The sequence below is a fragment of the Vanessa cardui genome, chromosome W (assembly GCF_905220365.1).
Source record: "Vanessa cardui chromosome W, ilVanCard2.1, whole genome shotgun sequence".
Taxonomy (NCBI): domain Eukaryota; kingdom Metazoa; phylum Arthropoda; class Insecta; order Lepidoptera; family Nymphalidae; genus Vanessa; species Vanessa cardui.
Window position 1 is genome coordinate 6,824,780 of NC_061153.1, and position 23,155 is coordinate 6,847,934.

Below are 23,155 nucleotides of genomic sequence, written 5' to 3' on the forward strand. Positions count from 1 at the left end.
GTCGCCCTACAATCATAACAAAAAAAACGAGTCAACAATTTTAAGAATGTGTGCGTGCAGGCGTCATTTTACACTATGCGTATATATCTCTGTGTGCGTAAATAATGATACCAGCTACAACAATTTTCCCATAAATGTCATAAAAATGAATAAAATTAAATACTTGACTTATTAAATACGACAATGTTAAGGTTATATTAGTATTACAGGCAGTCCTCGTACTTACGGTATGTTAGGTTCTCGAAATACGCGACGTAAATCGAAACGACGTAAATCGAGACATATTTTTTCATATGTTTACATGTAAATCTCAAGGGTTAGGATCCATACGGACTCGTAATTTAAAGAAAAAACTGCATTTATAACAAAGGATATACATACTTTATTATCAAAAGTAAGTTCTTAGAATAATTTTTTTTTGGTATTTGTGTGTTTTTAATTTTAATAATAATTATGAAACTTTAATATGTGTAAATGAAGCTCTTTTACTCTTCATTTAATTTAATAAATAATTACACTTGCTCATTACTTACTATAATTATTATCTATGGTGGCAGCACTTTTTACTCTGTATTTATTATATAATTTAATCTGTAGAAAAAGGCTCTCTGGTTTATTGTACATTATAGTTACAAGTTAAGATTTTTGAAAAGGAATATGTAACGATTGTAAAATTGAAATTGAAGCAATAGCTTTTAATGTTGTTTCTTTTTTACAGGTTAGTAAATAATATAATGTTAATTTGTACTAGGTATATAAGTAGTCGTAAATAGTATTTGCAAATATAATATTCATTGTATCAAACTTTAAAAAAATAAATAACTTTTTTACAGAGCAACAACTAAGTTTTTTGTTTCAATAAACAACATATTACATATGTAATCAAAATATGCAATGAGAAATAATAAATTAAACTTTTGGCTTAAAGAAACTATCAATTCTAGATTGCTTTGCTTCTTTCTTCTTGCTATCATACAGATCTTGGTAACACTGATAGGCTGCACAAATTTTGTTATTAACGTTAAAACTTCTCTCAAAATTAGGATCATTTTCTTCAAAAATTTTCATGGCATTCTCCAAATTTGCAAAGGCTACGGAAAGTTTTTTTAGTGTAAGTTCTTTTTCAGAGTTACTAATAGAAGAAGCTATTTCTTGTGACTCGATTGCTTCCTTTTGTACTTGTGCCTCCAATTCAATAAGATCTTCATCAGTCAGTTCTTGCGAATGTGAGCATAACAGATCATCAATATCATCCGCAGTAACTGCAATTTCAGGCTAACGGTTAGCCAAATGAACAATGTCAGTTGTGATTTCATTGATATTTGGTTGATCTGTGGATGAAGAACTTTCAGATGGCTCAAAAAAAAGTGGGCATAACTTTTTCCAAACTCCTTTTAAATTGTTGGGTGTCACCTCATCCCATGAAGCAGCAATATTTTTTACGCATTGCAAGATATTATAACTTTTCCAAAAATCTCTCAGCTCCATGCCATCATTTTCATTAGCCTTTACAGCCTGTGAAAAACTTCTCCTGAGATAATAGGCCTTAAAAGACGCTATAACGCCTTGATCCATCGGCTGTAACAACGAAGTGGTATTTGGAGGCAGGAACAAAACTTGGATTTGAGGATCGATATCGGCAATACGCACAGGATGGCCGGGAGCATTGTCCAAAATAAGTAAAGCTTTATAAGCCAAATTATTGTTTCAACAGTACTGTTTCACTTCAGGTATAAAATGCTTAGTAAACCATTCTTCAAAAAGTACTGATGTAACCCATGCCTTTGGATTAGCCTTCCATATAACTGGAAGAGTACTCTTGACGTAATTTTTAAGAGCTCGAGGATTTTCAGACCTGTAGACCAAAAGGGGCTTCAATTTAAGATCAACTTCAACATTCGAACCCAATAACAACGTCAAACGATCTTTAGCCGCTTTAAACCTAGGCATAGACTTTTCTTCCTGCGATATAAAAGTACGAGAAGGCATTTTTTTTCCAAAATAAACCAGTTTCGTCCACGTTAAAAATTTGTTTAGGCGAATAGTCTCCACTTTCGATAACTTCCAGGAAAACTCTGAGCAGCCACATGATCGGCACTTGCAGCTTCTCCTTGCACTCTAATGTTATGTAACGAATATCTTGTTTTAAAACGCATGAACCATCCGCGACTGGCAGAAAAACATTTTGTTTCTTCACTATTATTCTCGCCACGTTTATTTTGCAGTGTGTTGATGATACTCAGCGCCTTATTTTGTATAATAGCCAAACTTAGAGGAACCCGTCGCTGAGTTTGATCTTGAATCCAAGTGTACAAGAGTTTTTCCATTTCATAAATTAAAGCATTTCTTTTTCGTATAATAGTGCTGTTTGAAGAGACGGAAGGTAGAGCTGTTAAGAGTTTTTCTTTATCTTTCAATATTGTTTGTACCGTCGTGCGTGATAAATTAAGTTCTCGTCCAATAGATGAAGTCGAACAACCGCGATCTTTTGAGTTTTAAAATCTTAGATTTAACCTCCATTGTAATCATCTTTCTTACTCTCTTCTTCACTTTACTATTACTGTCTTGTTCAGGTGGCATAGTTCAAAATTCACTTAAATATGTATGTAAAAAAAAACTGTTAAAGATGCAAAAAAACTAATGTATTACGTCTTGATTGTCCGTTGTCCCTGAAGTAACTAAACAAAATCAGCAGAATGTGCGGAGTAATCCCCGCACGCCGCCAACGCGCCCCGCCGGCCCCACTGACCTTGCGACAAGTGAATTCTCCTATGCCGGAAATCGAAACAAATGACGTATGCTTGAGGAATAGTATCAAAACATTGTTCGACGTAACTTGAAACGACGTAAATCGAAACGACGTAAGTCGAGGACTGCCTGTACTCTTTTTAATTAAGTACTTTTTTAAATAAATTAGTAACACTAATTTTAGGTGATAGCGCCAGTAAGTCTGTATCAGATCTCATGTTGATGATTGATTGAGTTGCGGTCGTAAACATAAAAAATGTATATTTACAGAATGCTAAGAATTAAAATCATAAATACAATTTTCAGTGATTGTGTATTAACATATAATATCTATAATAATATCTTTGTACATTCCACACAGCGTCATCTCGTCCAAGCTAAGTAATCTAATGCTTGTGTTACGGTTACAAAGGATAATTTGAAGTTCATGGACATGATCGACGCTTCCACCTGAATAAGAGAGGGTGGCTGAATGTGGTAGTTAAATCAATTAAGTCAATTCAATAAGTATAGCAATATTTGATATTTTAGGCAGTATTTGGAAATTTGAAATGAAAGATCATATATATTAGGAATTAATTTTAATTTTAAATACGCAAAATCTTTGTTAAAACAGTAACACAATCAATGAAAGTAAAATAAAACAAAACCAAAATCAATGACCTTCTCTTTGTATTTGTTTTTTAAAAAGTTTTCGCTTAGAAGCTACGTTGCTATTTATATTTTCTAATTTTAATTTGTGGTAGTACCTTATCGCAAAATACTTTTCCATCACTAGCCTTATTAAATTAACTTGATGTAGCATACCGCAAATATGACCCGATTCTACTGCAAAAATATTAGTGCCACCTACAAAGTTTTTCATTACAGTAGATACTATTTTGGAATAATTAGCACTTGTCATTAAGAAATCTTGTTTTATAAACTGGCGAATGACTGTTTCTGTTCTTTTGCATATATTATATACATCCTGCGAAGCATACACTAGGCCACCTTTATCTTTCATACACACTAATTTGTGAAACTGTAATTTTTCTTTCGTTATTAAAGATTCAATGCAAGCATTACATTTTATCTGTTTGCGTAATATCCTTACAACACAACCTGCTATATAGCCCACAATTTGATCAGTAAATTCGCATAATTGTGAACTATCTAATAGTGTTGTACCCTCATTTTCGTCCAAAGACCAAAAGTGTTCTTCTTCATTTACAATTTCATCCTCATCATCTCTGCGTGAAAAAGGTGCAGTTTCGTTTATGCATTTAAGGGATGAAGAACACATTAGAACACTTATGTTCTCAAGAGGAACACAGTTTCCCGATTCGACCGATTTAAGCTCCATATGGCAAAGTAGCTTTTTATAAATACCTCTCAGCTGTCGGGCATTCGGATTGTCGTTACAGCCACCATGCATGCGTATCGATCCAAACAACAACTCAATATGGTCTTGCTTAAATATTTTAGATGTTTTTTTTCCACCACATTTTCATACAGAGTCTTCAAGCTATTTATGCAAATAAGCACGCCAAGAAATCCTGTATACGCTTGAGACTTGAGGACAGGGATATAAGTTTTTAATATAATTTTCTTTGAGGTTTGCTGCTCTTTATAAGTTCTCTTTCTAGAATTTTAAAGGCTTAAATTCAAAATGAGTTGTTTTGCTTCTTCTAATACAGCAAACATTTCAACTTTATTTCTAGAAAAAATAGGATGTTTGCAACCATGGGCCTTTAAATTTCTAGAATTGAATATGTCAAAAACGTCATTCATAACCATTATAAACTTTTCAGTGGCTTTGCTGTCTGAAAATTCTGGTAAATTTAATTCTTGTCGACAAAACTCCATTGCTTTTGACACACTACTGCTCAAAAGCTGGGTTTATATTCATTATGGAGTTCCGGAATTCCAAGTGTTTCTTTGAAAGTCGGTTAGCAAGATGTATACCTGATTTTTCTTGCAACAATTCTAGTTTTTTCAAATACGACCAATCAATTTTTTGATCATCATGCAAAAAACTTTCTTTGGATTCCCAATGATTCCGTATTAATTTAACCATATGGCAAATGTCTAGGAACACTGCTACCTCATAATCAGCACATGGATGCTTAAATGTTGATTTAAGTTCTATTGGGTTACTATATTTACAACCTAAAATCTGCATGGCCGACAAATTTGAACTATGACCGTCAAAGGTTAATGACATGACGTCAACACCAGCTTCGTGGCATTTGTGCAATATAGTTTTAATGATATTGGCCTTTTGTTCGCCATTCATTCCGTGGATTAAAAAATAAGCTATCGGTAACTTCCATGATTCGTTCAAAGACACTAAAATAAAAAAATATGCCTCCGAAGCTTTAATATTCATATTTTCATTAGGGTCACTTCCCATATCTACTATACCTTCATCTTGCAAGGTCTTTCGATTAAAGCACTTTTGCTGTCTGATCGCCATCTCGTCAGCTATTAATGCGCAAATCATATTTTTATCAGATTGAGATCTTTTAGCCTTCAATATCTTAAATGCGTCCTCTGTTAAACCTGGTGAACCATCAATATTTGAATACCATTTCGATATTGTTTTTGCATGAGGAAGGCAACTTTCAAACTTTGTTCTAACATAATTATATGCTTTTGTTGAATAAAAATGTAAAGTTAAACAAAACTTCCTGAATTATGGAGCATATTTTGTTACAGGTCTCATGGCACCTCCTCTTAGTTTTTTATTCATATTCGCATACAAGTCTGCAACAAATACATTACTGCTTAAGCTGTTGTATATATCGTTGTCAATATATCGCTCATTCTTAAGTGTTTGAATGATTTGTTTAAAAGATGCAATCTTTTTTTGTAGTCGTTGATTCTTTTGCCTAAGTGATTTAATTTTTAAGTGATGCTTCCTATCCAGCACTATTTTCCGCCGTAATTCACGTCTTAATTTAGCTTTCTTTGGAGTGTCAAAAATAGAGTCAAGATCAGAAAATGATTTCTCCTCATCTAATTTAGTTTTTTTTGCACCTCTATTGTTTTTTTACTAATTGTTGCGTCAGATTGATCGATGTTAGGTTCTTGTTCGATATCATTAATCGTTAAATTATTATTAGAAGGTTCTTTATTGAAGCACACCTCATTGTAATTGCTGGAAGGTCCAACTTCATTAGAATTCGATTTCTGAAAATAATCTATGGTTAGTTATATGTAATAAATAATCTATAGATAGTTTTTGCGAATACCACTATTTCAGTTTTAGCTAATAAACCGAAACATGAAGTACTAAATAAATGTAGATACAAATAAGCATCTTTTTAAACTATGTACACAAGTTAAAACAAGATTTATTCAATTTCATTTTTAAATTACCTCTGCTATCTCAATATCATCAGAATCTTTACTTTCACTGGACTTTGCTGATGATAAAAATAATGCCTGTAAGAAAATGTAATTTTTAAAAAAATAACTAAATGAAAAACCGTACGATTTTATAAGTTTACTACTATTGCTACTAATATAAGAAATAGGAATAAACTAGGGGTTACGGATACTAGTATCCGTTTGCATACAGTACAGTGAACGTTTTTAGGTAATGGTATACGCAGTGTTGCCAACTCGGATTTTTAAAAAGGCGTAGGTCAGATAAAGAAAATTATGTAGAAATGTGAAATTGCCATATAGAAAATACGTAGATCTACGTACTTTTTTTCTTAGTGAAATTAAGAGAATAGGGTAGGTAAAAGTAAATAAAACGACAATTTATATTACCCTAAAATACAAACAATAAATTTAAAAATAAATTACTGTGAGCAAACAAAAAATCTATGAATTATAGGTCTACCAGAATCTCATGGCAAATATAAAATCATTTATTTATATAGATATTTATATATTTGCACATAGGGTATGAAATAAATAAGGTTAAATAATGAATGGATTTTAATATATTTGTGTATAAAGTTTGGCTTATTTGCCATGAGATTCTGGTAAACTTATACCACCTGTAGTTAATTTAAACAAGTTTACTTTCAGTATCATCACTTTATTTATATTATTATTTTTTTATTATATAGTATCATTTTCAGGCAAATTAAATTTATACATATTTTTATTAAAATGCTTTAAGTGTTCCTGCGAAGGCTCGCGGTTTTTTTTCAAGCCACTTTTCGTATAAAGTAATCCTGTGAGTGTGTCAGTGTGAAGCCTGTTTCTTATCTTAGTTTTCATCAAATTTATTGCAGAAAACAGTCGCTCGACATTCGCACTACTATGTGGCAATGTTAATAAATTTTGTGCAAATTGGGCCAATAAAGGAAACATTTGAGAGAAATCGCCTTTTCTTATTTTTGAAATGTGACGCCAAAACTCATCTGCTTTGATTAGCTGATCCCCTTGAAATGGAAGATTAGTGTTTCTTAGAGCTCTCCATTCCCTGTCTAATTCTGTTAAATTTGTTGGACATAATCCTGAAAATAAATATATTAAATGATTAATTTATAAACGAATAAATTAATTGAAATAAGGTATTTATAATAATTATTTAATCAATTTTAACTAAGATGCAGACTCAATTCATAAATGAAATATTTGAAGTTAATGATAAACATATTACCTGGAAACATTTGCCCTAAATGAGCTATAGATGGTACAGAACGTTTTAAATTTGAGTCCAGCAATATGTCGGGGTTTAAAAACCTTAAATTTTTCAATCTTTGTCGGTGCTCATCTTCAAAGGGAAAGCGATTTTTTATTTGATTAAGACTTTCAATGTAAAATTCAAGACATTTTTTTCTTAACTGTCTTATTTGATCTGGATGAATACTGTTTCTGTTCATTATAATTAAAGCAGCAACATTGCCTCCTAAGTAAATGTCTTCCAGGGGTAAATGGTTTTCAATTTTTTCAAAATCAATTTTCATTATTTTTAATTCCAATAATTCCAATGCTGCAACTTTGTCATGGACTTGCATGCTTGTTTTTTCCTCTTCAGTTAATTCCAAATATTCTGGCTTTAAAAAACATTCCAATATAGTCTTGTAGGTTATAAACATTTTTTCATATAGCAAGTAGAGTTTTGGACTTTCAGATTGCATTTCTTTGTTCAAATCATTGAAGTATGGCAGCACAAAACTTAAAAACTCTAAATATAATTCTGTGGTTGGTTCCAGACATTTATCAAGGATTGATTGAGCTGCAAGTAATCTGTCAGTTAACACAGCACTTTGAAAATATAGTTTCAATGCTGGTAGTTGTTCAAGAAGCCTTTTCACAACTTGTAACAAAGACAGCCACCTTGTTTGGGCAGGGTGTAATAGTTTATGTGGTTTAATATTTACAAAACATTGAAACTCTTTGTAGTCTCCAATACGTTTTGGACTATTCTGTATATAGTTGTAGACATCACGAGCAAAGTCCTCTACACCTCGTGGTAATTTTTTGCAAGCATATGAGGCACAAAGATGAAAAGAGTGACATATACATTTGATTAGAAACAGATTCGGAATATCTTTTGCAAACAATTTTGACAAGGAATGATGTTGTCCAAACATGGAATTGGTTCCGTCAGCTGCAAATCCAACCATATTTTCCTTGTATGGAATATTCTTCTCTTCAAAATATTTTGTACAAGCATTATGTAAAGCTGTAGCCGTACCATCAACAACTGGTATTATACATAGAAAACTATCTTCAACATGAAAATCAACTGCAGTTCTTACAATAAGTGCCAAATGTTTAATTGATGATCAGTCTGTGCTCTCATCAACTATTAGTGAAAACTTGTTTTTTTTTAATATTTCAATTAATTGGTTTTCTGCTACTTTACCAGTAACATTTGTAACAATAGCATGTGCCTTTGTTCTTCCAAAAGTTAATTCTGATGCAAGCTTTGAATCTTGGGCAACTGATTGTATAAGATCCTTTAGATCATCTGCTAAGCTAAATGGTAGATTGTGCTCTGCTAGGAAACATGCCATCTTTATTTCTCCAGACTTAATTTTATCTGTGAATGACTTTGATGCAGACCCAGGCATCATTGAAGTAATAGTAGGTTGAAGTACTGCACCTGAAATTATCATGAATTTATCATGTGTAAATGCTGGTGTATGTCAGATTGGCGGGTGTATGAGTATAAAATTTCTTACCAAACGATTCTGACATCAGGTTGGCGACTCACTTATCATTGTAAATAACTCAGATTTTAAAGAGGTACATTGAATTTATTTACAGGTACTAACTAGTACATTAAAGGTATATTTATAATATAATTACTGAATCTATTTTTATACTCATACACCCGCCATTCTGACGTACACAAATGCTGGCTGTAAAATAATAATCTGAAACTGAAACCATAACCCTTCACATCTGATGATTAAATAAACTTACATTCAGAATATTTACATTACCTAATTCTTTCTTACACTTTATTAGAAAAGCAAGTAAATAATTTAAAACCAAAACAAAATACCACACCAGTAAAGTAAGTAGACTTAGACCACACCAACCTTTAATATAATTCTTATGTTTAATAGATTCCGCATGCTTTGTCAAAACTCTTTTACCTCCACCACATTTCAAGTCGCACTTGCAGACATTACAATAACAATAGTAATCTCCTTTGTCGCTTTTTTTAATCCAACTGGAATAATTTTTGTCTTTTTCCCATAATTGTAAGTATTTTTGTTCATAATGCAGCTTTCTTTTTTTAGTAGGAGTAACATTCTGCTCTTCCTCACTGTCACTGCTTATTTCCATAATTGAATCCAATTAAATGGAGCAGGAAGTTGAAAAATAATATTTTTTTAGGTTATGAAGATTCACTTTGACACTTTGACATTTCATTTTTTTTTTAATTTATGGCTCCTCCGTTTCAAATGAATGGCGCGACGTGTTGAGTAGCGAGGCGAGGGGTGTGCGTTAGTTAGTATGAAACGGAACGTTTATTGATTTTTTTTTGCGAAAGTAAAGGTAAATATGCCCATTCAGTCTATTTTGCAAATTTGAACAATTTTGATAGAAAATACGTAGATTCTGGGACTAAAGTTCGTAGGTTTGCAAGAAAGGTTTAAAGTACGTAGATCTACGTAAAAAGACGTAGAGTTGGCAACACTGGGTATACGCATATATAAAAAAAAGACCGGGAAATGTAATCAATTACCATTTACAAAATTTAAAAAGTTTATTGAGTCTAAATTAATAAATAAGTCTTATTATTCATTAGAGTACTTTTTAACCGACTTCAAAAAAAGGTCCTCCTTTTTTTGTTCGTATCGCTTCTTTCTTTGGATTTTGAGGCGTGTAGCCGTGGCTGACACCGACTCCAAATATAGCAATAATTATAACTACATTATATTATCGTAAATCAACTTTTAAGTAGTCTAATATTTTTCATTTCATTTTACCTAGGAGGACTCTAAAAAATATGTTAAATATGCAATTATTTTTATTACTTTTTAGTACATTTTAATTTGTTTTAAAATTGTGTTTTGTTTGAAGTCGGTTTTTCTTTTTGTTAAAATTTTATTTGAAAAAAAGACGCCTGGGCTTAGACTCGGGTTCCATCACAAGACCGTTTCTTCTCGCTGTATCCTTTTTGAAACAGTGTATTTTACTATCGACAATTTAAAACTTTTTTTACTTGGCGGTAGGGCTTTGTGCGTGCCCGTCTGGGTAGGTACCACCCACTCATCAGTTATTCTACCGCCAAATAACAGTAGTCAGTATTGTTGTGTTCCGGTTTGAAGGGTGAGTGAGCCAGTGTAACTTGAGGCACAAGGGACATAACATCTTAGTTCCCAAGGTTAGTGGCGCAGTGACGATGTAAGGAATAGTTAATATTTCTCACAGCGTCATTGTCTATGGGTGATGGTGACCACTTACCATCAGGTGTCCCATATGCTCGTCCGCCAACCTATACCATAAAAAAAATAAAAAAAATAAAAACACTTCGTTGAGAATTTTACTTGAATAAAATTGATTTGATTTTACTAGCTTTCGCTCGCGGTTTTCCTGCATAGTACCGAGATAAACTATGTGTTATTTGAGGTTATAAGCTATCTGTATAACAAAATATCATCCAAACCCTTTTAGCCGTTTTTGCGTGAAAGAGTAAAACAAACATCCATACTCCATCTTTCACATTTATAATATTAGTATGATAAATTCACCTTGCTTGGCACTGCTTCCTTTCTAAGTCTTCTGCGCCCTCTTTTGTCGACAATTTGCATATCCTTGCTGCGGAAGTGATCGGAACACACTACGGTAGTTTTTGTAGGTTTCCACGTGGCATCTCCGCGGCTTCTTCTAATGCGGTGTATCCATTGATTCCTGATAATAGGATTACTTGGTATTCTAAAATAATAATATACTACCACGATCACCATATTTTACTAATTATTTTATTAAATAGTATTACATATTTTGAAAAGTCAGATCAGCTTTAAGCGTGGAAAAAAATGCAGGTTAAACCCATGATTTAATACCATTAATCAGTGTCAGTTATTTATTATTACTTAAATGTGAATATAAAGTCGTTACCAGGTAAACTATTTACCTAGCTAATAAAACAATGCATAACAATATTTACTTGGAATTGACTTCAATCGTGTAAAGCATTACTCTGGGCACTTTTCAAAACGGTTTTATAGCAATCCCAAAGCAAATATAATTATTAAAATAAACTCTTGAATAAAAAATGAACACGATATATTTTATGATAAAAACTAATCATTTAAAAATAAAATACCCGACTGCGTTAAATTTAGCTGTTAATAAAAATTATATTTACTTAATTAAATATATACTAAAAAAAACGAATATTGTTTGACCTATAGATTCCAGGAAAAGCTAATACGAATACCCACTAAATGACGTTAACTTGGGAGAATGCAAAAGAAACTGGCAACACTCATAAAATATGGCGTGATTAGATTATCTTAAAAACAAAAAATAAATATGTAGTTTCTTGTTTACTTACCGATGATAGGTGATATGTTTGGTATTTTTTAACCTTCCCTTATAATTCCGGCACAATGTAATTGTACATACCGTCATTTTATCGCAGTTATTTGCTTCTTACTAAGCGTGCGTAATACGTAGTGACAGTAAAGCGGCACGACTTGTACTGATTAGCGGGTAAGCACTTGTGAGCCAATAGTTGGCTGACACTTTTTGACACGTTTGCGAGCACATGACGCTCCATCTAGACATGTAAATAATCTAGGGCCGCGACAGGCACCGTTGTGCCACGCCGCGCCGCGCCTTTGAACTTACCGACTTCCTATGGGTCGAACGGGTTACATCAGGCCACCGCAGGCCACATCAGATGCGACGGTTCCCATGGCCTAGCGGTCTGACCTGTGAGAAATCATTAAGTTTCAATTTAAATTATTTGGAACACATTCCAAACTATAACTTTTTAATGTTTTATTATTTTATGATTTATGTTTTAAAGTGGTGTAGCAGTGACTTATCTGTATTTCCTCCATTGAGTAATGGAAAGCCCTTTGCGCTTCTTAGATTCAGTTGTTATATATACAGGGTTAAATTTAAAACTTCAGCAATTTCGCAGTAACCTATTTCTAACATCACAAACAACAACTTTTGTTTTATGACCTTGAACAAAACTAAATATTTTTTCCAAAAAAACACTTCCAAGTTTTTGTTGCACTCTCTAACATTTCAATATCCTTCCGTGTGGTGTCATTCATATTTAATAATAATAGTAAAAACCCTCAATGTAATCACGTGACTGGCACGCTATTGGCCAGCGGTTTTCGGAAAGCGCGTAGAAGGGATTCGCGCCGCCCACACGCTTCGCTATACGTCTTCGTATTATCAGTTTAACTGACACAGCGACGCGCAAATGTTTGCAGGACAACAGATTTTGTTCTTCTCGTGGCTACGATGACGAATGTTTATCATAGTGTGAATGTTTGTATTTTATGTTTACGTCCGGAATTAGGATTCCCGGAAATTTTTACTCTGAAGTGCCGAGCAAAAAGTGATGTTCACTCTCATGTTCCAATTTAAACACTTGACTAATTAATTTGCAAAAGATTATTAAGTTATTTGGTATTCGTATAACGTAGCAAAGTTTATTATTATTTTATACCTTTTTGTAAACTATGTACCTAATCTCGCGGATCCTATCTTATAATAGGATCCTCAACTCCTAATAATGAGACCGACTGTTAAGTATACTTTGAAATAAAAAAGAATTTTCATAATCGGTCAAACCGTCTTTGAGATTCGGTAACATACCTACCTACATAAAAAAAGTCCCGACAAATTAAAAACCCCATTTTTAAGTCGTTTAAAAAAGCTATAAAGCTAAATGAAAGTTAATTACGAACAAGAAAAAAAATATTTCTCAATTTTAACAATCTTAGTTAAAATAAGGTACCTATTTAATTATTTATGAACTAAAGACAATATGATTATTATCAATACCTAATCTATTTTTTAGTAAAACTGCTTGTACTACTACTACTTTGCTTTACTTTATCTTATTCAAGGTAAACTAATGAGTTATTTAATCTAACAATAACTAAAATCCGATAATCACAATAAATTAAAAACTTGACAACATTTGATCTGGCCGGCCTATCCATCAAAAGCCCTAATAATATTAATCGTGACTCATTATGTACATAGGTAAAACCACAACGCCTTCATACTCGTACTTATCAAAGCATAAAACTGACCGTATTCAAAATGATAAAAGGTTAACGGCCTTACTTATAAAAATCAACTAATCAACGTCTTAGAGACTAATTAACTAATCACTTATTAACCTCTTAATTAGTAATTAACTACTTCTTACTTAAAAACGTTGTTTAAGGTTTACTTAGTTAATGAACGGTTAATTAACGGGATTTTTATTTTACTCTACCAACACTGACCAATTAGTCATGTTGCACTGCCAAAATGCCGTCACCCAAGGCAAAAATTAAAAATACGAAATGTCAAACTGAAGTCATTTCACTATTTTTGCTGTCAAACCGGCGTGCGTGGTAATTTAATCGAGTGTAACTTGTTTTGAATTGTTTCAATCGTTCGACAACAGTATTTCTCTTCCTCACTCGACTATTGTTTATTATAATGGAACATCAAATAGAAACGAAGCCCACTAAGAAAAGTGCCCGCTCTTCGAACTGGGACGAAGAAGAAAAGGTATTTTCATATTTTTACTTTTATATGTATTTTCACGTGCTATATTGGTGTTGTTATTCATGTTTCTATTCAGACCGTTTACGATTGATGTTTTAATCTTGTTACTTTCTTGCAGAGACTATTAAGACAACTTATAATTGAAAAAAATGATATTATAGAGAAGAAAGACTGCTCTACAAATACGCATGCACAGAAGAAAGCGGCTTGGCAAGAGATACTGTCTAGGTAACAATAAATTTATAACATCGTGCACTTATAATTAGGAAATAATATTAACTAGGCATGTATAAAAATAATGAAATTAACCTTTTTTTACAGTTTTAACAGTCTGAACAATAAACAACGAGACCTGACTCAGTTGATAACACAGTGGCGAAATACAAAAGGTCAAGTAAAAAGTAGGGAGTCGGAATATCGACGCGCTAGGCTGATGACAGGAGGAGGGCCTCCACCACCAAGCCCCCCACCTGAAGACCTTGAAATCATTCAGTCTATACCAAATGAGTTTGTGGTGGACAGTAATGCATTTGACAGCGACAGTGCATTTATGAAAACAATAAAACACCAATTTTAAACAATACATACCATTGTTTAAAATTGGTTACTCATCTATATTAAATAATTGATAATTAATATTAAATATTTTAAAACATTTTTTTATTGCAGTCGCACACAGCTGAAATTAAAAACGTACATCAGCCCGAATTAGAAGTGCCACCAATACTATCCTCAGTTAATGTTATTTTAGATTCTGAGAAATCAATTGAGGTATTGTATACAATTATTGATTTTCACTTGATGAACTTTTTTTTATAAAATTATTTGTTCATGCTCATATGCTTTTTTTTCATTTGCAGTTAGTAAATCCTGAAGCAGAAATACAAATCACACCACTCGCTTCAACATCAGAAACTGTTCTGAGAAATAAAAACAATATAAAAAGGAAACTTTATAAACCCTCAAAAAAACAAACTAAAATGGTAAGCCAATTTAGTCACAGTACTTTATTTAGTAGTTAGTTACATCAGAAAGTTTGATAAATTTGTTCAAGAATGAGCAATGAAGTTAATATTTGTTACTTTGTTTGACTTGGTATATATATTTATGCCCAATGTTTGTTTTGTTACAGGATGACTATGAACACCAATTATTTTTATTAACAAAAAAAGCAAAGGAAAACAAAGAGTTACGAGAGGAAGAAATACATAAAAAAAGGAAGGAAATTTTGGAGTTGGAACGGCAATATTGGGAAAAAAAGTTAAAGATGCTGGATTGAAACTGTTTTTTTATTAATTATGTTTTATTTTATTAAAAGTAATTTTCAATAAAAATATTTCTGGTAATATTTGTTAAATTATTATTTGTTAAATTATTAGAGCCCTGTTCAATGTCCTCAATGTCTTCATCACTGTCTCTATAAGTTGGATCTGAAAAGGTTCCTAATTATAGAACATGTTTAAGTCAAGGAAAACAGAATAATAATAACAGAATTTAAGTTATTTTATAATTTTATATTATGGCTTACCATAATCTAACGACTCTTTAAATTCTATTGCTAAATTATGCAATACTGCACATGCTACAATTGTACTGTAAGATCCTCTCATAACTTCAAGAAGTATTCGAAATCGTTGTTTTAACACACCAAAACATCTTTCTATAACATTTCTTGTGCGAATGTTGCTATAGTTAAATAAATAAATAAATAAATAAATATGAGACAACATCACATACATTACTCTGATCCCAAAGTAAGTAGCTGAAGCACTTGTGTTATGGAAATCAGTAGTAACGACGGTACCACAAACACCCAGACCCAAGACAACATAGAAAACTAATGGTAATCTACATCGACTCGGCCGGGAATCGAACCCGGGACCTCAAGGTGGCGTACCCATGAAAACCGGTGTACACACCACTCGACCATGGAGGTCGTCAAAAGTTGTATTGCTGTTCTGATTCAGTTCTTGGCCTTAAAACTGGGGTGAGTAAGTGAGGAGTACAAGGGTAACCACTGTCTTCTATGAGTTTTCCCTTAAATTCATTATCTTGGAATCTCCTTCTTAATTCGTTCTTGCATCATGAGTGCTGCCTTTCCAGTGGCAAACAATATCGCAAATCTTAAAATCTGCATTGCAGACAACCTGTAAATTAATGTTACTTTCACCTTTACCAATATGTAAAAGAAACTATGCTTTATTGAATGACTACTTACTTGAGTGTTTATTGAATAGTGACCTTTCCGGTTCACATAGTAGGGGAATCCGAGGGGAATTGAAACAATTTTGACATTTTGTTTCACAAACCCAACGCTGTAGATAGAAATCATATGATATTAGTACCAAACGATAGGTCATTCTTTACACTTGCGAATGATTAACATAAAGAAATGGTAAGCGATAAATATTACGGTGAAAAATCGTCTTAACCGTAACAAGTTAATTTGTTTCAACTCCCCTCATACCGAGGTAAGATGAAACAGGGGTCGAGGAGAGTTGAAACATATATTTTGAAGAAGTGTTGAGGGATATTATAATAAAAATGAAGATATAATATAAAGGTATTTATTGAAATAAAACTTTTCAAGTACGAAACTAACTTTTTTATCAATATTCTATACTGATATAATTTTCAATTAAGGTAACTACAAGTCTACGAATAATCTACTTCTAAAGTAGCTAAAAGTACCGCTAATATCACATCGACCTACTAGTAACATGAATCAAAATAACAGATAACCTCACATAAACAAAATGTTTTACAATCTTATATAACATTACCTAATATAAGTTCTAAGTCTTTAACATAAAATGCTTATTAACTTTCAGTCGTTCCTTAACTTTTACAATCAGTCTTGATTAATCAGTATTTCTTAGAATATTTTAGTAACAATACAACCATCTCACAAATGAGAAAAATAAAAATATTATGGAAATTAAAAATATCAATCTGACAAGCAGTTGTGGCAAACATAAGAAAGTTCCCCACCAGTGCAAGCTTCATGAGCCCATTGTTTGCACTCCAGACATTGTACCCATTTTTCTTTGGCTTTGCTATTAGAATATGGCTCAAAACAACAAAGGCAAAAAGATTCCTCTTCTTCTTCACTGTCTTCATTTCTTCTTTGTTTCTTGCCAACCTTGGTCTTCTTAGTTTTAGTATCTGGTTTTGATCTCCTTTTTTTGGTTTCTTCAAAGTTAGGTCTTTTCACTTTTTTCTTAGCCATTCTAACTGCTTCGATTGCAGCTAGTCCATCTTTTACAGGAGTGTCGGTTAAAATAGCGGATTTCGCTTTGCGTCTATTTGTTTGATTTCCTTTCCTGGGTGGAGCCTTTGGCAAGGGTCGAAGACAGTCAGGTGAGAATGGAATTGCTGTCATAGTAACTGAAGTATCTCGTGATGTTGATGCTACAGGTATTACATCAGATGTAATAAATGTAGAGGGAACAACGGGTTCAGATATCGCCAGATCAGGCGAATTCTCATGAGGGTTTTCTGCAGGCTTAGGTACGTCTTCTATATCGTAGCTATATAGAGGAGGAATAGCCGGTAAATTTATGATTGATGGACTAAGTGTACGGGAATCGTGTAAAATACTGTCTGCAAGGGTAGAAAATGGCACGGGTTCTTCACTTCTTGAAATGCCGACCAAGTTAGAGCTGGATGGACCAGGACTATTGGAAGTCGCTAAAGAGCGATCAGTAACCTGACTAGGAAGATAATCAGCGTCCTGGAATATTTCAGTGTTAACTGGCCAAAGTCCGGTATGGATGAATCCGGAAGATATATTTCGCGGTGTGACGGCTGTATCAAACGAAGTTTTTACTATCCCAGGAATATCATAGATCGTCATTACTTTTCCTGGATTAGACCGCATCCAATTGTCACAAGCTGTGTTGACTGCTTTTTTCACCGGTCCAAAAACAGCTCTGTCCATTGGCTGCAACTTATGGGTGCAGTGAGGTGAAAAAGTTAATAGGACTATGCCATTTTCCTTGCAGAACTCTATATTTTTAACAACAGTGTGTGAAGCGTTATCTAATAACAATAGGACTTTATTATCTTTAGATGGCCTAACTTGGTCTTTAAAAAATGCAAGAAATATATAGAAGTCTTCTTCTTGCATCCACCCTGACCCATTCGCAGTGCCAATTGATCCAATAGGTCCATCACGTATAAAGTGATCATTAAATCTTTTTCGCGGAAATATAAACATGGGAGGTATGTGGTTCCCAAGGCCATTTCCTGCTAGTGCTATAGTAACTAATGTTCCCCTCTCTGCGGAAGTCATGGCACTCACTTGTTTCTGTCCTCGTCGGGCAATGACGCGGTCTGGTTTCTGAACAGTCGTGATGCCCGATTCGTCAACATTCCATATATCCTTTGCTTGCAACTTGTATTTGTCAACTACTGAGGTATAATTTTGGAAAAAAAGCTGCACGTTTGTTCTATTAAAACTTGTAGCTCGAGCGATGCTCGTAGGTTGAGGTAGTCTTAGAGAAAGAACCGGATGACGCTTCATAAAAGATCGAAGCCAAACCTCTCCAGCCATTTTATGCTTAGTCCAAGAAGAAGGAATTTTTTTATTATATTCGACAGCCAAACTATAGGCAAAAGTTCTGGCTTCCTTAGTTCTTAGGCCAAAGTTAGCAGCAGCACAGTTTAAAAGATAGTCACAGAGTACTTTCTCTTCTGTAGCTGTAAAAACAGTCTTTTCTGGATATCCAACCGTTGGAGCATTCGCCATTTCGTTAGCTTCATAAGCAGTTTTTTTCTTAATATATCTGTAGAGGGAGGTATGGTTCAGGTTGTAACTCGAAGCCGCGTCACGGAGACTTTTCTGTCGCAAGGTCACTTCTTCTGCTGCGAGATCATATATCTCGCGACTCGCCATACCTCTATCAGTCTTTCGTTTATAATCAGTAGGCATGCTAAAACAAAATAACCTAATTAAATCAACAAACAAAATATTTGCGATATAAAAGTGAAAACGAGGAGAGTTGAAACAGCCTGTTTCAAATCTCCTCAGTAAGAAAAAACCTCCCAAGTTTTATTAAATTTGTGATCAAGAAGAAAATACACAGAAACCAATTGTACCAAATATACATAACAAATCATTAGTTAATGGGCTTTTGAAACATATATATCTTAAACCAAAATACAAAACCCTTAACAAAATATAGGCATCTTAAAAATACGTTAAAAACTTACTTTTCACGATTTTTGTCACATAACACACAAAACTCCACAACCGCACGACTTACGCGACGGACGCCAACTGACATGTCCGCGGAAGTTGGTGTAAAGCGACGTTAACAGTTCGCTAACGGTTTTGAGTTCCAAGAAATCTGTACTGTTTCAAATCACCTTTGTTTCAAATGCCCTCGGTCTCCCCTACTGACCAGCATTTCCTGAAACTTTTCTTATTTTAATATGAGTGCAATCTATTGTTCCAATAATATGTGGAAATCCACAAATCGATTGAAATTTTGTAATGGTTTCTGTCTCTTCTCTTAAATTTGAAGGCATTTTGATATAAATGGAACTTTTTGAAGCCAATGCTATAGCAACTCTTTTACACATTTTTGATAATGTCTGCTGGCTCATACCATGGAGTTCGGCACAGTCTTCTTGAATCTGAAAAAAAACAAATCATGTTAGCAATTCTCTAGATAGTTTTAGAGGTGCCTACCTAATATCCGATATATAATATCAACTGTCTGCCTGAATTAATTAATAACAATAATGGGCAAGACAAGACAATATGTATGGTCAGTAGTTACCTCGTGTCGGCCCCAGTATCTGATAACTGCCATTACTTGCAACTCCACAGATATACTGCCACCCCGGTTATCCATGGATAAATCATTTCTCAAAATATTAATATTTTTTTCCATATTTTCTTTGCTGAATCTGTAGCGTTTTTTAAAGTCTTCTTCACTCGATTCTTCCATTGGATTCGCTCTTGTATTGTACACTTTTCGTTTCCTATTTCTCCCTATACCGTTCCTGAAATTCCTTATATCTTCTATGTCTTCTCGGAATGTGTGCAACACATCATCATTTTCAAAAATATCCATTTTAATTCACAAACAGTAAAATGCACTTTGTAATTATTAAATAAAAGAGGTTAAATGGCCGCACGGAACGTAATCCTATCCGTACCGCACGTCACGCTGTCGTCAGCTGTTTTTTTTTCAAATTTCGTCCGCCATGTTGGTAATTAGGGCTTTAAACAAGGTTGCAACGCTACTTAACTTGACAGCTATTTAAGACGTCGCTAAGACGTTGGTTAGCGTTAATTATAGTTTTTAAGTGAACCTATTTTTTAATAGACTGTTTAACAGTGTCTTAATTTTAATCAACGTTTATAAGTAAGGCCGTAAATCGTTTTGTTTAGGCACACGGCATGTTTAGATACCTAGGTACGTAATTTACGTGTATGACTAATGTATTCAACATTTAACTATTTTTCCATTTAATTTTTAACGCAGTTGTATTATTAAAATAATAGTGTAATGGGTGTATTATTAGTAGCACTTCGATTACCTTAAACTGTAAAAACTAATTACGTAGGTGTAATCATAGCATATCTATGCTATGTATATAATTGTTTATAAACAAATAACGGAAGTCACAGGCAACTACAATAAGGTCAGAAAATAAATAATATCGTATAAACGAGAAAAGATAAATAATATCGTAGAAACGAATAATAAATTTCAATAAAATAAATAAAAATTCAGTTAGAGAACATACTAAATTGTACATAAAATCAAAACTTATAATATTTTTGACTGGTTAAAGATACTGTTTTGAATACCATAGTTAGTATTAAGTACTTTTGTTGCACTGAGTTCTAGCACTTTGAGGATTAGTATTAAATAGATAGATAGATAGATAGATATTTATTTAATTTTATAAGGGGTTTGTAATTTGAGTAAACGTTTTATTTACTTGAATGGCACATCAACAGTACATACATTAAACACTTAAAACTAAGCATATAAAACTGACACTTATCTGATGTATGTACCAATTACAGACGTACACAGCACTGCTGAAGATTACTGTCTAGCTGCTTAATAATAATACTTAACTTTTGAGATTACAAAAATAAAATAAAGATAACAAAAGAATTTTCAAATACAAAAATATTACGAAAAAAATACACATAACAAAAGAATGTCACATAACAAGTAAAATAAACTACTACAGCTAAATTTTACTAACAGAACTTGACAAAACATCACAAATTTTTCGCTTAAACTTCGGCATGGAATCGAAAAAAAAAAATCAATATTTTGTGTTAATCGTTATACTGGCCACATATTCTATTTATCGGGGAATATTTAGAAACATTTGTGCGTGACTTCGCTATGTAAAACAATTTATTGTTAGGTGTTCTAGGAGGGCGACATGGGACTGAAATATTAATTTTATGGAGTTCACATTAGACAGTGCCATTCATAATTTTAAATAATAATATTAAATCGAGAAGTTTTCTTCGACTTCGCAAGGTTTCCATTTAAAAAAAATTTAGACGACTTTTTTTTAATTTAGAGTAAAGTCAGCATATTTGGAATACACGTATGTTTTTTGTGAATATCATTATTATATTCTTTATTGCACTAAAATATGTGTATACAATGATTGTACAGTAAAATAAGTACAGGCACAGGTGGACTTATCTCTAAAAGAGATTTCTTCCAGTCAACCTATGGAGGTGAGTGACGGAGTGTTGTAGCGGGTAAGATAGTGCAGACTAGTATAGAAAATATATAGAAAAATATGAAAATATAAATACATACATAAATAAAAATATAAAACATAAACATACATAAAAATACAGTGCACAAAATACATATACTACGTATATTATTTATATAAACTATATAAATACATATACATACATATTTACAGATAGATGTTAATTTGATTTGCGGAAAATTCATCTAAAACGATTCGTCTAAAACAATTCGACTAAAGCAATTCGTCTAAAAAACAATTCGACTATTAGCAATTCGACTAAAACAATTCGACTAAAGCAATTCGTTTAAAAAACAATTCGACTATAAGCAATTCGGCTAAAGCAATTCGACTAAAACAATTCTACTAAAAAAAATTATACTAATAATAATAATTCGTCAATATAAAAATTTTGCTGAAAAAATATAAAAAGTTTTTTTTATATTTTGTTGTTTTTTATATTAAGTTTAATATTATTTTCTTGAACGAACGATGGAGAGAAGCTGATTTCAAAGATGAAAGAAAGAATACAATAAAAAAAAAGAAAAATATAAAATGATGAAATAAATTCTTCATATCGACAGACTGTTCACAATTGATTTGATGTATACAGATCTGTCTGTATATATCGGATCGTCATAGTTGGGCGGGTTCGGGGCATCTCAGGGGTGCATGTCAGTCACCTCCTCATAGTGCACCCTGGGCAACGGGGCCGGCTTGAGCTTGCTCGTCGGCCACGGCTAAGACTGGCGGGAAGGATGCCGCGTGGCTGCTTCTGGTACGTTCCTGGTCGGCGTCGGGGCGGACCATGTGAGTGGCCTCGTTGGCTAGGAGAGAGTGGGTGGGCTCGCTACTCGAGCCTCCCAGGTGTTCTACACAGGCGGCATCTTTTCCGCCGCAGGGCGTCAGCTTCGTTGACGCCCAGCCTCCAGTGGCGGACTCGGGGGAGTTCGTCACATGAGCACGTGGAGGATGAGGAGAAAGGCGCGCACTAGGCGCGCTTTCCACGTTAGTCATTCAGCTGCTTTACGGCGGCTGCCGCTGGTGGGGTCGCGGTTGCATGCCCTGGGCGATCCCGTTGCCTCACCTTTCGGCGGCATGGTGGAAACCCGAGGATGGTTTTAGTGGGTAGGACAGGTCCTTCAGCCCTGGCACGGGGCCCTTATGGCCCCGGTTGAGTCCCACATACCCGTCCCGGTCCCCCGGCCAGGCGGAAGGCGTAAAATAAACAAAAAAAAGGGTGTGGGGCATCTCGGATGGTGTGTGGGACATAGCCGGGCCGGTGTCGGGAAGACAGAAAGTTCACAAGTGGTCGCAAATTTTCAATAACATCGATGAAGACTGCAGAGTCGCGAGACTGAAGTGTAATGGGGAATGAGCAATGTTTCTAGTCGATTTATTTTTAGTCGAATTGTTTTAGTCGAATTGTCTTTAGTTGAATTCTTTTAGACGATTTGTTTTAGACGAATTGTTATTCGTCGAATTTTTT

At 33.6% G+C, this 23,155-nt stretch overlaps 4 protein-coding genes across 7 annotated transcripts; 1 reads left to right on the forward strand and 3 right to left on the reverse strand.

The window, feature by feature from the left end:
- Positions 1-6,784: 6,784 nt before the first annotated feature.
- Positions 6,785-9,871, reverse strand: LOC124542665. 3 transcript variants are annotated; one of them, XM_047120593.1, is made up of 3 exons: positions 9,306-9,871; positions 7,355-8,806; positions 6,785-7,208 (listed from the first exon to the last, which is right to left on the reverse strand). In XM_047120593.1, exons 2-3 carry the CDS (start codon positions 8,322-8,324, stop codon positions 6,808-6,810), a joined length of 1,371 nt encoding a protein of 456 aa, XP_046976549.1. In that variant the 5' UTR covers positions 8,325-8,806; positions 9,306-9,871; the 3' UTR covers positions 6,785-6,807. The 3 variants fall into 3 exon arrangements, with proteins under 3 accessions (XP_046976549.1, XP_046976548.1, XP_046976546.1); XM_047120592.1 differs by having other exon boundaries at positions 9,249-9,871; XM_047120590.1 differs by having other exon boundaries at positions 7,355-9,871.
- A 2,252-nt stretch (positions 9,872-12,123) lies between these two features.
- Positions 12,124-15,339, forward strand: LOC124542666. 2 transcript variants are annotated; one of them, XR_006967336.1, is made up of 6 exons: positions 12,124-13,917; positions 14,033-14,142; positions 14,236-14,303; positions 14,584-14,685; positions 14,775-14,897; positions 15,047-15,339. XR_006967336.1 is itself a non-coding variant. In XM_047120594.1 (3 exons), the coding sequence occupies exons 1-3, from the start codon at positions 13,846-13,848 to the stop codon at positions 14,489-14,491; spliced, it is 438 nt and encodes a 145-aa protein (XP_046976550.1). In that variant the 5' UTR covers positions 12,124-13,845; the 3' UTR covers positions 14,492-14,576. The 2 variants fall into 2 exon arrangements, 1 of the variants encoding a protein (XP_046976550.1); XM_047120594.1 differs by lacking the exons at positions 14,584-14,685; positions 14,775-14,897; positions 15,047-15,339 and having other exon boundaries at positions 14,236-14,576.
- Positions 15,340-16,861: 1,522 nt separating this feature from the next.
- LOC124542520 lies at positions 16,862-18,847 on the reverse strand. The gene has a single exon (XM_047120464.1). The coding sequence runs from the start codon at positions 18,845-18,847 to the stop codon at positions 16,862-16,864; it is 1,986 nt and encodes a 661-aa protein (XP_046976420.1).
- A 464-nt stretch (positions 18,848-19,311) lies between these two features.
- Positions 19,312-20,293, reverse strand: LOC124542521 (putative nuclease HARBI1). The gene is made up of 2 exons (XM_047120465.1): positions 19,701-20,293; positions 19,312-19,554 (listed from the first exon to the last, which is right to left on the reverse strand). Exons 1-2 carry the CDS (start codon positions 19,995-19,997, stop codon positions 19,312-19,314), a joined length of 540 nt encoding a protein of 179 aa, XP_046976421.1. The 5' UTR covers positions 19,998-20,293.
- Positions 20,294-23,155: the final 2,862 nt, after the last annotated feature.

What these genes read in the sequence shown, in the direction of transcription:
- LOC124542665 (XM_047120593.1), bottom strand. Translation starts at nt 8,324, where the DNA reads ATGGTTGGATTTGCAGCTGACGGAACCAATTCCATGTTTGGACAACAT. An exon ending in TTTAGGGCAAATGTTTCCAG is followed by an intron (nt 7,209 to 7,354) that starts GTAATATGTTTA and finishes ATTTATTTTCAG; the next exon opens with GATTATGTCCAACAAATTTA.
- LOC124542666 (XM_047120594.1), top strand. Translation starts at nt 13,846, where the DNA reads ATGGAACATCAAATAGAAACGAAGCCCACTAAGAAAAGTGCCCGCTCT. An exon ending in ACTGGGACGAAGAAGAAAAG is followed by an intron (nt 13,918 to 14,032) that starts GTATTTTCATAT and finishes ACTTTCTTGCAG; the next exon opens with AGACTATTAAGACAACTTAT. An exon ending in TGGCAAGAGATACTGTCTAG is followed by an intron (nt 14,143 to 14,235) that starts GTAACAATAAAT and finishes CTTTTTTTACAG; the next exon opens with TTTTAACAGTCTGAACAATA.
- LOC124542520 (XM_047120464.1), bottom strand. Translation starts at nt 18,847, where the DNA reads ATGCCTACTGATTATAAACGAAAGACTGATAGAGGTATGGCGAGTCGC.
- LOC124542521 (XM_047120465.1), bottom strand. Translation starts at nt 19,997, where the DNA reads ATGGATATTTTTGAAAATGATGATGTGTTGCACACATTCCGAGAAGAC. An exon ending in GATACTGGGGCCGACACGAG is followed by an intron (nt 19,555 to 19,700) that starts GTAACTACTGAC and finishes GTTTTTTTTCAG; the next exon opens with ATTCAAGAAGACTGTGCCGA.